The sequence below is a fragment of the Elephas maximus genome, chromosome 7, assembly GCF_024166365.1.
Source record: "Elephas maximus indicus isolate mEleMax1 chromosome 7, mEleMax1 primary haplotype, whole genome shotgun sequence".
NCBI classification, from domain to species: Eukaryota; Metazoa; Chordata; class Mammalia; order Proboscidea; family Elephantidae; genus Elephas; species Elephas maximus.
In genome coordinates this window covers 12,442,511-12,455,811 of record NC_064825.1, presented here as the reverse complement: position 1 = coordinate 12,455,811, position 13,301 = coordinate 12,442,511, and the positions used below count along the sequence as shown (strand labels likewise).

Genomic DNA, 13,301 nt, shown 5'->3' with positions numbered 1-13,301 from the left:
AAATAGATGCAGATTATAAGAAAAAAAGACATGGACAACCGATACTGAAGAATCTAAAAACCATGTATTAGTACTTCCAAAAAAGGAGAAGCAAAGATGATAGAAGAAAAGCATTAATTAAAAAAATATACTTTAAAAATATTTCCCCCCATTGAGTTTCCAGATCAGAAAGGGCTCCCCCGGTAGCTCTGCAACCTTGAGGGGGTGGGTGTGAAGGTGAGGCAGGACAGGGAGGCACAAAGAAAGGTGTATATAAAAATACTCTAATTCCTGAATCTCAAAAATCAAGAAAAAAAAGAAATCCTTCACAAAAACTAGATCAGGGAAAGGAGTGAATAAGTGTGAATGTGTATATATATATACAGAGGCAGATAGATAACACATTATCTTCAAAGGAAAGAAAATAAACCTGCTATCAATTTTTCATCTACAATACTAGAAGATAATGAAACAAAGATAAAACTTTGAAAAATATTATGAGTCTGTAATTCTATACAGAGAATTCAATTCACAGCCAAACTATCCTTCTCTGATGCGGGCAAAAGAAAGTCATTTTAAAAAATGCAAGACATCAGAAAGCATATCATTTATTAATTCTGGAGATAAAATTACTCAAGATGATTAAGCCAAACCAAAAATGAATCAAGATAAACATCTCTGAAAAAGGGAAGACATGCTAAAGACCAAATGGCAAATGTCACAGTTAAGTATAAATAACTGTTCTTGTAGTTGTGAAATTTAATGTAATCATCAAGGAAAAGATGCACTGTATTTTTTTAAGTTTATAATAAACTAGAACTAAAATTCCAAATTATTTCAATAAAATCTGAGAGATGAGATGAGGGAATCAAAACGTGTTAAAAGTTCTTATCTTGCAATCAACAGGGAAATTACATACTGTTTCATATTTTACATCATTTGAAAAATACAGATTTTCATGTGTGTCTTTAATGATAACAGGAAGTAGATTTCAAGAAAAGACATTAATGGAGCAAAAAAAAAGAGAGAGAGAGAGAGATTCCATATTGATAAGTGAAATGATCCACCCAGAAGTTATAAGAGGCATGAATGTTTATGCATCAAAAAACATTGTGTTGTTTTGTTTTTGGTACACCTTAATACTGTTAGAACTTGGAAACCATGGTGGCACCGTGGTTAAGAGCTACAGCTGCTAGCCAAAATAAAAGGTCAGCAGTTTGAATCCACCAGGTACTCGTTGGAAACCCTATGGGGCAGCTCTACTCTGCCCCGTTGGCTTGCTATGAGTCAGAATCAACTCAACAGCAATGGGTTTGGTTTTTAATGGGTTTTAACACTATTAGAAAGATACAGAGAGGGATACAAAAATATATATGTTGTCAACTTTGAAGAATTCCAACGGTTCGTTATGTATGTTTCCAAATGCACATACATATCCTACTTTCTTAGTATTCAAGGGAGGAGCAATTGTAATATCACATGCTGAAACTGACCAGAGATTAAGCATCTGATCAAAGAAAATAAAAGTCGAAGTCATCTGAGTCAGGGGCAGCAGATATATAGCCTCTCCATCAGAATAAAGTCTCTGAACCCTTTCTTGGCTACACTCCAGGAGTTGGTTGCCAAATGCAAATCGTTCAGAGAACGGAATTCAAATTACAGGGCAGGCAACCGACAGTCTGATTTGGGGACCATCACTAATGACATATACAGCAAGTGTCCTCTTTTGTAAGGGATGGGTGGTTGAAACTGTTATTTTTGCTTTGGGCACGCTTTTTTTTTTTTTTTTTTTTTTAAGAGGAACTGTGATCCTACGTGGTAAGGAAGAAAGGTAAATGGTCATACCTTAAGGTTCAAATCTAATCAATAGCAAGTTGGAAAACATAAGGCGAAAAGATTCAATTCACAATTGAAAAATATAATACTTTAAAACAACCTCAAATACAAATGCACAATAACTGCCCTGAGAAAATTACTGAAGAACTATTGAAAAGAAATAACCAGTGGTTTAGGATAGGATGATTTAACATTATAAGGTATTAATTGTCTTGCACTTACCTATAAATTTGTTGCTGTTAGTCAACTCTGACTCGATGGCAACCCCATAAATGCAGAGTAGAACTGCTCCATAGGTTTTCAAGGCTGTGACCTTTAGGAAGCAAACTGCCAGGCCTGTCTTCCAAGGTCCCTCTGGGTGGATTCGAACTGCCAACCTTTCGGCTAGTAGTCGAGCACTTAACAGTTTGTGCCACCCAGGATCCTATTTAGTTAAATTTAAATCAAAATTCCAAAATAAGTTGTAAGTTTATATTGGAATGTTAGGAAAATGCTTTTTTGTTGAGCTTAAACTTGACAAAATGATTCTAAATTTAACAAGAAAAATAAATGTAAGAATAAAAAGCTAACCTTTTTTAATAAGTAATAAGACAAACTCATACATAGTAGGCAATCACTAATTATTTGCTATCTACATGAGTTACAGAAAACTATATTAATTATAACAGTAGATACCAGTCCTGGAAAAGGCAGAAAAGGCAATAGAATAAATTTGAAAATAAAGGAACAGATCCTATATATATATATATATATATATATATAAGGAAATATACTACATAATAAATGTGCCAAATTACTGTGAGAAGAATAATTCATCCAGCATATCATGAATAATTAGACAAAGACTTGAGGAAAGTCAGATCCCTACTTTATACCATACACAGATACATATTCCAGAAAGATTACAGATAAATAAAGCTGAACAAGCAGTCAAAATAAATGCAGGTACACATTTTTTATGACACTGGGAATGGGGAAGACCTGACAACAACTTACACCAAGAGTATTAAGTACTGGAAGACAATCCTGACAGGTTTTGCTAGGTAAAAAAAATTTGAAACTTATCCACAGAAATACAAACAAAGTAAAAAAAAAAAATGAACATGAAACTAAATAGGAAAAGCTGAACAGATTTATTTAAAAGGTCTTAAGCAAATCAATAAAGAGCCCTGGTGGCACAACACTCAGCTGAACCAAATGGTTGGCGGTTTGAACTCATCCAGCAACTCTAAGGGAGAAAGACCTCGCGATCTGCTCCTGTAAATATTAAACCAAAACTGCTACGATAAGAGTCAGTTCTGACCCATAGCGACTCTATAGGACAGAGTGGAACTGCCCATAGGGTTTCCAATGAGCAGCTGGTGGATTTGAACTGCCGACCCTTTTGTTAGCAGCCTGAGTTCTTAATCACTGCACCACCAGGGCCTCTCCTGTAAAGATTACAGCCTAGAAAACCCTATGGGGCAGTTCTACTCTGTCACTTGGGGCTGCTATTAGTTTAAATTGACTTGACAGCATCTAACAACAACAATATCTGCTTCCACCAAAAAAAAATAAGCAAATAATACAAACAATTCACTAAAAAATACGAGTTGTCAAAAAACATGAAAAAAATTCCAATGCACTAATAATCAAATGAATAAAAATAAAAGCAAAAAAAAATTTTTTTTACCGGTCACAATAGCACAGACTATAAAGAATGATAATCATACTGCTGACAGTTACATGATGAAAGAGGCATTTTTTAATGAGTATAACTCATATAATTTTCTGTAGAAAAATTTAGCAATATACATCTTACTTTAAATACCCATATCCTTGAAACCAGAAATTTCATCTTTACTAATTCATCTCAAGAAAACAGCCATATAAGTATGCAAAATGCATTAGACCAAGATGTGCAGCAGAGTGCTATTTAATGCGGGGGGGGGGGGGACACACATAAATGTCCATCCATTGATTAAATAAATAAATAATGGTATAATCATACAAATATATAGGAAATACTAAAAAGTCATTAAAGGTATATTTATATGTACTGGCATCAAGCTATATTTTAATAAGTAAAAGAAGCAAGACATATCCTATAAGCCTATTTTTATAAAAATGTATAGTTTAAATGCACATAATATACATAAATGTACATAATAATTTTTTTTTTTAATCTAGAAAAATGTATACCTAAATGTTGCCAGTGACTCTCTTTGGACTAAGGATGATTTTTTTTTTTTTTAACCCTGCTCCCCCCACGACCCCCCCTTTTTTTCAATATCTTACTACTTCTAAACCTATTTCCCTCTGGAAATGAATTTAAAAAATCAATACATACAGAAACAGAAAGATTATCAACACATGGTGAACAGAGGAGCTAATTCTAAAACAGCATGTAGAATGTGGTTCCACTGTTTTTAAAGTGTATACCCACAAATGCCCTCACAGGAAAAAAAACTCTGAACAGACCAGAATTTTAACAGTGGTTATCTCCAGAGGTATACTATGGAGATTCTCCTGTTTTACTTAAATTTTTCACAATGAGAAAATGCCATTTTAACATACTTAAAATTTACTATGTACTTTTAAGTTTTATATACTTAAGTTATTAAATAAAAAAAAGTTACATAAGTTTATACAATAATGAAAAGCAGAAAATGACTTCAGCAGTATTTGAAATTTATTATCAGTTAAACTCAAAAGTATTTCACGGCACAAAACACTGACAACGGCACTTACTTTTCATATAAGTCTAAAAATAATATATATCTCCTTAATACAGATACTCACCCCGTATCTTTCAGCTACAACGTCTTCAAAATTTCTGTTTTGTGTCTCAGCTTGTTCCTTCATTCTTTGGTAAGACTTCCTTAGCCAGCTTAATCCCCCGTCTTCCACTACCGAAACTAAATTCCAATATTAAACGTCAGTCACATTTTTCATGTGGTTGTCAAAGAATTAATATTTATTGCTTCTATGATGACTTCCAAACTAGAAATTCAAATATTTTCCTTGAATAAGTAAAAATCGTAAGTGCACTGAAAATTCAATTCAGAATACATTTGAGTGCCGATGTATCAGGTACAGAGTTTTGCCACTATGAGGAAGGAAAAGATAAAGAAAACTATCCTCAGGAAAATTCCAGTCTAAGTGAATGAAGTATAAACAATTAAAATAAGGACAATACATGAAACATACTATAAAAAGATTTAAAGGCTTACAGAAAATTAGAAAAGCAAAGAATTATTTCTACCGGAGGTCAGGGAAAAATTTCACAAACCAGGTTCAAGAAAGAAAATTGGGTTTCTATAAGCAAAGACAAGAATAGGGATGGAATTCCTAAAAATAAGGAATAAAGTTATATACACGGGATGGGGAAGGGTAAGCTACCTTAGATGCAGCACAAAGAACAAATGAGGGAGCTAGAGAAGACAAAGATGAAATGTATGTTAAAACAAATTACCCTACTTTACTCTCAGTTACCATCCATGAACATCTGAATGCCCGTTATAGCAACAAACTTTATCAAGCTACTTATGTTTCTTTTTATATGCTTCACACTATTGACACATATAAAGAGGAAATCTAATCAGCTACTTAAAACTCCTGCTTTTCCTTGCCCAGATACAGGACTGCTTTAAGACCTTCCCTGCTCTTAAAACCAACAGAAATGCACACAGAGACCCTAAAAGATGTAAATATTCCAGCAGATCAATATGCAATAACCCCTGGCTGGAAAGAGCCCAAATGTCAATTATCGGTAGAATGAAACCATAGATTTGATATATTTCTAAAATAGATTCCTAAAATAGACTACCATATGTGTCAGACTTCAATTAAAAAAAAAAAGGTTAAAGAAGATATTTCAGTCTTCAAATTCATTTTTTTCTCAATCAAATCCAAAATTTCTCTCTACTAAGCAATGGTAAGATAACGTAACCTTTCTTTACATGTCTAAAATACTTTGCACTGTGAACTTAGAAATACTTTGTACTTTGAAATCTAGATCACTTTCTAGATCTAGTGACTCACTTTCATTTGAAAGCCTATTTGGCTCTTGCTCCAGTTAGTCTGAATTTGAAATCTACACAGTGATAAGAACCTCGTCATCATTAATACCTATGTTAATGTCCCTGCTATAGGACCAAATTATGGAGCCTTGGTGGTACAGTGGTTAAGTGATCTGGCTTCAAACCATAAGGTTGGCAGCTGAAATCCACCAGCCACTCCCTGGAAACCCTATGGGGCAGTTCTACTCTGTCCTCTAGGGTCGCTATGGGTTGCAATCAACTAGACAGCTATAGGTTTATAGGACTAAAATTCATTCCAAAGAATTATCTGTGAAGTTGATAAAATGTTGATGAGTGTGGTGAAAATTTCCTTTACAATCTATGAGCACCAAGATATGTATCTAGCTCAGAGAAAAAAATCTCAGAGGAAAAGTAAGACTGCTTTTATTCCTCTGTGTTGACATTTATCAAGGAAATCTAAAAGGAACAAATATTTTCAAGTCAATTTAGTCATAAATTAAAGCTAAAATTTTATAATTATATATGTAACACCACTGTTAGTGATTATATATTCTATTTTAATAGTCTTATTAATCTTATACTTAAAGATGGCAATAATCATCTTTAATTACATAAATTATTATATCAATAATCTTATTTTAATAAGAGAAATAACCATACTTAATATTTAAAAAGGAAGCAAAAAATTGCCAATTTGCGGCACCATTTATCATGAAATGCAATCCAACAAATATTTAGTGAATATCTACTGTGAATATGAGAATTTGTTAAACAAAGTAAGAGGTACAAATATGAATAAAACATGATCCCAGGCCTCTATGCTGAAGTTAAGATATAATCAAATAATTATAGTAGATTCACTGGTTTGTAGCACTTAATATAAACCTGTATCTCAAATCTGTTTTTTGTAAGTTAGAAATTAAGAGACTAAAATTGTTCCATCTTAATGAAAAGGCATACTGTCATAGACAAATACAGCCAAATGAGTCTGGGCTACACTCCTCATTTCTTTCAGAAGACAGGATAATACAAAAAAAATAATAAACATCATGAGATAGACTTTAGTTTTGCTACTATTAAGTAGCTAGTTTTAGGACCTTAGGCAAGTCATTAACTTCTTTGGACCTTTGCTTCTTCTCTGTAAAATAAGTCACTTAAACTACCTTTGAGATTCCTTCCATCTCAAAGATTATAAAGGAAAAAATAAAAAATCAATAAGAACAAAAACACACTGGAAGAGTTTGTAAAGTGGAATTTCCACTAACTACATGGTCAAATATATACATACGTACACACATACACACACACACACACACACACAGTCTTCTACTAAAAAATCTAGAGTAGCTAATCCTGAACGAGGAATCAGAAGACTTGGGTTCTAGTACTACTCACATGTCTACAGGTCATTCTAAGCCTTAGTTTCCTGAGCTATAAAATTAGAACGATAACATCTACTCTGCTATCCTCGCACAGATATTATGAAAATAAACTGATATAAAAGTGCCATGTAAACTCTAGAATTGTACAAATATCCCCATTACTAAAATATGATTAAATTTTGTATGAGCTCTGATAAAGGTTTACTTACTTTGCTATCTAATTTTCTCTCAGATTAAAGGGAAAAAAAAAGTCTAACGAATTCATTGTTGAAAATACGGGACTGCAACAATGACAAGGTGTCCCTGGGTGGTACGAACAGTTAAGTGCTCGACTACTAGCCAAAAGGTTGAAGGTTTGAACCCACGCCGAGGTTATCTCTGAAGACAGGCCTGGCAATCTGCTTACAAAAGGTGGAGCAGTTCTACTCTGCACATATGGGGTCACCATGAATCAAAATCAACTTGACTGCAACTAACAATAACAACAATTACAAAAACTCTTATTGAGAAAATCTTGCCAAAATATTTAACCATAAGGACAAGTATTTCACATCATCATCAAGTATTTACTATATTCAGATACTATGCTAAAAGCATTAACTCATTTAACCCTCACAACAACTCTATGAGATAGGTATTCTCATTATTCCCATAGCACAGATGAATAAATTGGGCTCAGAGAGGTCAGGAAACTTTCCCAAATTATGACATTAATAAGTAATTATTGCTTGCCTTTTTTTTTAAGTCTTAAACACAGTACTTCAAAGAGACCCTTGTCTGATGTTCTGGTGAAATGAGTTCCTTTCTTGGCCTTTTGCCTTGGTTCTATGAAAGGGGGAAAGGAGAAGACAGCTTGGAAGATTTTTCCTCTAAACCGTGAGGAATTGTTACAGTTGCCCTTGTTACAGTTGCCTTAGTCCTTTGGAGAAGCTCCTTACTTTTGCCCAGAAAGAAGCCAGTCCCTGCCCGCAGAAAAAGTCAGTTATTATGCAAACATATAAAGCCAGTGAGAGGGGATTGTCCAGTTTAGTCTAATGAAACACTGGTCAATTATTATGCAAATAGGGTATATAAAATGGCTCAATAGGATTGAGCCACTTCCCTACATAAGTACACAGAGGCTTAGGGAGGGCCTCACTAACATCAAGAAAAAGAGCCTGGAGCAGAGCACATCCTTTGGACCCAAGGTTCCTGAACTGAGCCTCCTAGACCCAGGAGTCAGAGAGAACTGTAACACTGAAGCGGCGGTAGCAGAACCAGAAGAACGGTGCAAGACAGCGTGGTGAGCTTCCTGGCCCACAGTGCAAGGTGGCTACACCATGGGCTTGCCAACCCACAGAGCAAAAGAGCTGAGGGCCTTCAGGTAAGAGGCGTGCTGGTGAAGGAAGAGAGAGAGAGTGCTGTCTTATATTAAAGAAGGAAGAGATGTGCTCTTCACTTTGGTGAAGCTTTCCAGACCTTGTCTGTGTGCTTCCTGGCACTGATTCTGTTCCTGTTGCTTCCAAGCTAATCCTGATCCCATTTCACTTCCCTAGTAAACCACATAACTGTTTTGAGTGTGGTCTGTGAGTTCTGTGTGGCCACAGCAACAAATTAGCAAACCCAGCAGAGAAGTAGAGAGTGCCATGGGGAGGACAGGTGGTGTGAGAATTACTAAAAAGGTTGTAGAGTCAAGGTATGTCTGACCTCCACCTCAGAGGAATCAACTTTGGGCTGATACTGATTCTCCTTCTCTCTGAAGCTAGACTAAATCTGACACTACTGCTACCACACTGCATATGACCACAGTTAGTATTATGTAACGCCCCATCAGAGACATTTTTGTCCATGCTAAAAGACAATAAAGTTACAAGTACTAATTACTTCAGTAAAATTAGTAAATAATAATTTTACAGAAACAAGTAAGATGGCACTAGGAATATCACTACATAAAATACAAAGGAATTTTAAGAAATGGCCAAATAAAAATAAACTATGTCTAAAAGTTTCTGGGTACGTCTAAAAAGCAGGAAAATATCCTATCAATTAATCACTTAGAGGCAGTGATAATATGATATACAACACTATCTGTATACTAGGTGTATATTTTAATTAAATAAACTTTTCATTAAGTTGTCAATGCAACATTTAATTGACATAAAAGAATTTTTTAAATTATGTTATGAAGTATATTTATGGTGACACTGAAACATTTTGTCTACATCTGCTGGGAAATACCAGCATTATCCTAACGGCAATACATTTTTTAAAAAATAATATTCCATTGTGTTTTCAGTGAAGGTTTACACAGCAGTTTAGATTCCCATTCAACGAATTCTACACAAATTGTTCAGTGACACTGGTTACATTCTTCACAATGTGTGAACATTTTCAATATTTCCATTCTGGTTGTTCCATTTCCATTAATCTAGCTTCCCTGCCCCCCATACATTCTCTTTGTTTTAAAGTAATTGTTAACCACTGGGGCTCATATAGAAGATTTTTTAAAGGAGCACAGTACTCAAGGGTGATATTCTTTATTTTGTAAGCCTATCTGTTATTTAACTAAAAGGTAACCTAAAGGGCTAGTTTCGGTTCAAAGTTTAAAGAGTATCTCAGGACAACAGTCCTGGGGAGTCCTCCAGTCTCAAATGGTCCAGCAAGTCTGTTTTGTGTGTGTGTGTTTTAGGAATCTGAAGTTCTGTTACATTATTTTTCTTCCATTCTATCAGGGTGCATACACCATGGCCCAGATCAGAAGGTTCAATAGTGGTAGCCAGATACCATCTAGTTCTCTTGAGGTCAATACAAATTCTAATGTTGGCAAAGTAGAAATTTCTTAAGATGTGAAACACATCTTTAACGTTTGTACATTATTTTCATGAAATTTCAGAAACTTTATACTTTTTACGATTTGCTATAGAATGTAACAAACCAAATTCATTTTATATCTACCAAGAATCGTATTTTTTATTAATCTATCCAAAATAGAAATGCAAGTACAAAACACTTTCCAGTACAAAAATGTTTTTAATTGAGGTGGGGCGAAGAATAGGCAGGTGCTTCCAGCAAGCCTTCATACAACAAAGACTTGAAAAAACAAGTGAAACGACTATATTTATGACAAGCTAGGAGTCCTGAACAACAAAGGCAAACTGAGAATCTGAATTGTAGCAAGGGGAGGAAGAGACGGTTCAAAACCAGAGAGAAGTTACCGGATCACAATCACTGGGAGCCCTCAGGCACCATTTCCAGAAGCAGCTACGGCGGGCTGGCAGTAGCGTTTACCCGCCTTTCCTCAGGGGGAAGGAGCCAGCCACACAGCCTACTCACACCTCTGAAACCAGAGAAGAAGAGCGCTCTCGGCAAAAGCTAATTATGAAAAGTCCTGGCCCAGACGGCTTCACTGCAGAGTTCTACCAAACCTTCAGAGAAGACTTAACACCACTACTACTGAAGGTATTTCAAAGCATAGAACAAGACGGAATACTACCCAACTCATTCTATGAAGCTACCATCTCCCTGATACCAAAACCAGGTAAAGACATTACAAAAAAAGAAAATTTTAGACCTATATCCCTCATGAACATAGATGCAAAAATCCTCAACAAAATTCTAGCCAATAGAATCCAACAACACATCAAAAAAATAATTCACCCTGATCAAGTGGGATTTATACCAGGTATGCAAGGCTGGTTTAATATCAGAAAAACCATTAATGTAATCCATCACATAAATAAAACAAAAGATAAAAACCACTTGATCTTATCAATAGATGCAGAAAAGGCATTTGACAAAGTTCAACACCCATTTATGATAAAAACTCTTCCAAAACAGGAATTGAAGGAAAATTCCTCAACATAATAAAGGGCATCTATGCAAAGCCAACAGCCAATATCACTCTAAATGGAGAGAACCTGAAAGCATTTTCCCTGAGAACGGGAACCAGACAAGGATGCCCTTTATCACCGCTCTTATTCAACATCGTACTTGAAGTCCTAGCCAGGGCAATTAGGCTAGACAAAGAAATAAAGGGTATCCAGATTGGCAAGGAGGAAGTAAAGCTATCACTATTTGCAGATGACATGATCGTACACACGGAAAACCCTAAGAAATCCTCCAGAAAACTACTGAAACTAATAGAAGAGTTTGGAAGAGTCTCAGGTTATAAAATAAACACACAAAAATCACTTGGATTCCTCTACATCAACAAAAAGAACACCGAAGAGGAAATAACCAAATCAATACCATTCACAGTAGCCCCCAAGAAGATAAAATACTTAGGAATAAATCTTACCAAGGATGTAAAAGACCTATACAAAGAAAACTATAAAACTCTGCTACAAGAAATTCAAAAGGACATACTTAAGTGGAAGAACATATCCTGCTCATGGATAGGAAGACTTAACATAGTAAAAATGTCTATTCTACCAAAAGCCATCTATACATATAACGCACTTCCAATCCAAATACCAACATCATATTTTACGGGGATAGAGAAACAAATCACTAATTTTATATGGAAGGGAAAGAACCCCCGGATAAGCAAAGCATTACTGAAAAAGAAGAAAGTGGGAGGCCTCACTCTACCTGATTTCAGAACCTATTATACAGCTACAGTAGTCAAAACAGCCTGGTACTGGTACAACAACAGGCACATAGACCAATGGAACAGAATTGAGAACCCAGATATAAATCCATCCATGTATGAGCAGCTGATATTTGACAAAGGACCAGTGTCAGTCAATTGGGGAAATGACAGTCTTTTTAACAAATGGTGCTGGGATAACTGGATATCCATTTGCAAAAGAATGAAACAGGACCCATACCTCACACCATGCAGAAAAACTAACTCCAAATGGATCAAAGACCTAAACATAAAGACTAAAACGATAAAGATCATGGAAGAAAAAATAGGGACAACCCTAGGAGCCCTAATACAGGGCATAAACAGAATACAAAACATTATCAAAAATGATGAAGAGAAACCCGATAACTGGGAGCTCCTAAAAATCAAACACCTATGCTCATCTAAAGACTTCACCAAAAGAGTAAAAAGACCACCTACAGACTGGGAAAGAATATTCAGCTATGACATCTCAGACCAGCGCCTGATCTCTAAAATCTACATGATTCTGTCAAAACTCAACCACAAAAAGACAAACAACCCAATCAAGAAGTGGGCAAAGGATATGAACACACATTTCACTAAAGAAGATATTCAGGCAGCCAACAGATACATGAGAAAATGCTCCCGATCATTAGCCATTAGAGAAATGCAAATTAAAACTACGATGAGATTCCATCTCACACCAACTAGAGTGGCATTAATCCAAAAAACACAAAATAATAAATGTTGGAGAGGCTGCGGAGAGATTGGAACTCTCATACACTGCTGGTGGGATTGTAAAATGGTACAACCACTTTGGAAATCCATCTGGCGTTATCTTAAACAGTTAGAAATAGAACTACCATACAACCCAGAAATCCCACTCCTCGGAATATACCCTAGAGATACAAGAGCCTTCACACAAACAGACATATGCACACCCATGTTTATTGCAGCTCTGTTTACAATAGCAAAAAGCTGGAAGCAACCAAGGTGTCCGTCAACGGACGAATGGGTAAATAAATTGTGGTATATTCACACAATGGAATACTACGCATCAATAAAGAACAGTGACGAATCTCTGAAACATTTCATAACATGGAGGAATCTGGAAGACATTATGCTGAGCGAAATGAGTCAGAGGCAAAAGGACAAATATTATATAAGACCACTATGATAAGATCTTGAGAAACAGAGAAAACGGAGAAGAACACATACTTTTGTGGTTACAAAGGGGGGAGGGAGGGAGGGAGGGAGGGAGGGAGGGAGAGGGTTTTTTATTGATCAATCAGTAGATAAGAACTGCTTTGGGTGAAGGGAAAGACAACACACAATACAAGGAAGGTCAGCCTAATTGGACTGGACTAAAAGCAAAGAGGTTTCTGGGATAAAATGAAAGTTTCAAAGTTCAGCGGAGCAGGGGCTGGGGTCTGGGGAACATGGTTTGAGGAGACTTCTAAGTCAACGGGGAAAATAATTCTATTATGAAAACAT

At 35.6% G+C, this 13,301-nt stretch overlaps 1 protein-coding gene across 4 annotated transcripts in view; it reads right to left on the bottom strand.

Annotated features, from left to right (window-relative positions):
- CWF19L2 (CWF19 like cell cycle control factor 2) overlaps positions 1 to 13,301 on the bottom strand; it is a 160,953-nt gene that overhangs the window by 94,886 nt on the left and 52,766 nt on the right. For all 4 annotated transcript variants that reach the window (XR_007518146.1, XM_049889435.1, XM_049889436.1 and 1 more), the window contains exon 7: positions 4,597 to 4,712. Coding sequence is in view for 3 of the 4 variants with exons in the window: in XM_049889435.1 (XP_049745392.1) it covers positions 4,597 to 4,712 (116 nt within the window). In the remaining variant the exon portion in view is untranslated. The remainder of the gene's footprint in view (positions 1 to 4,596; positions 4,713 to 13,301) is intronic.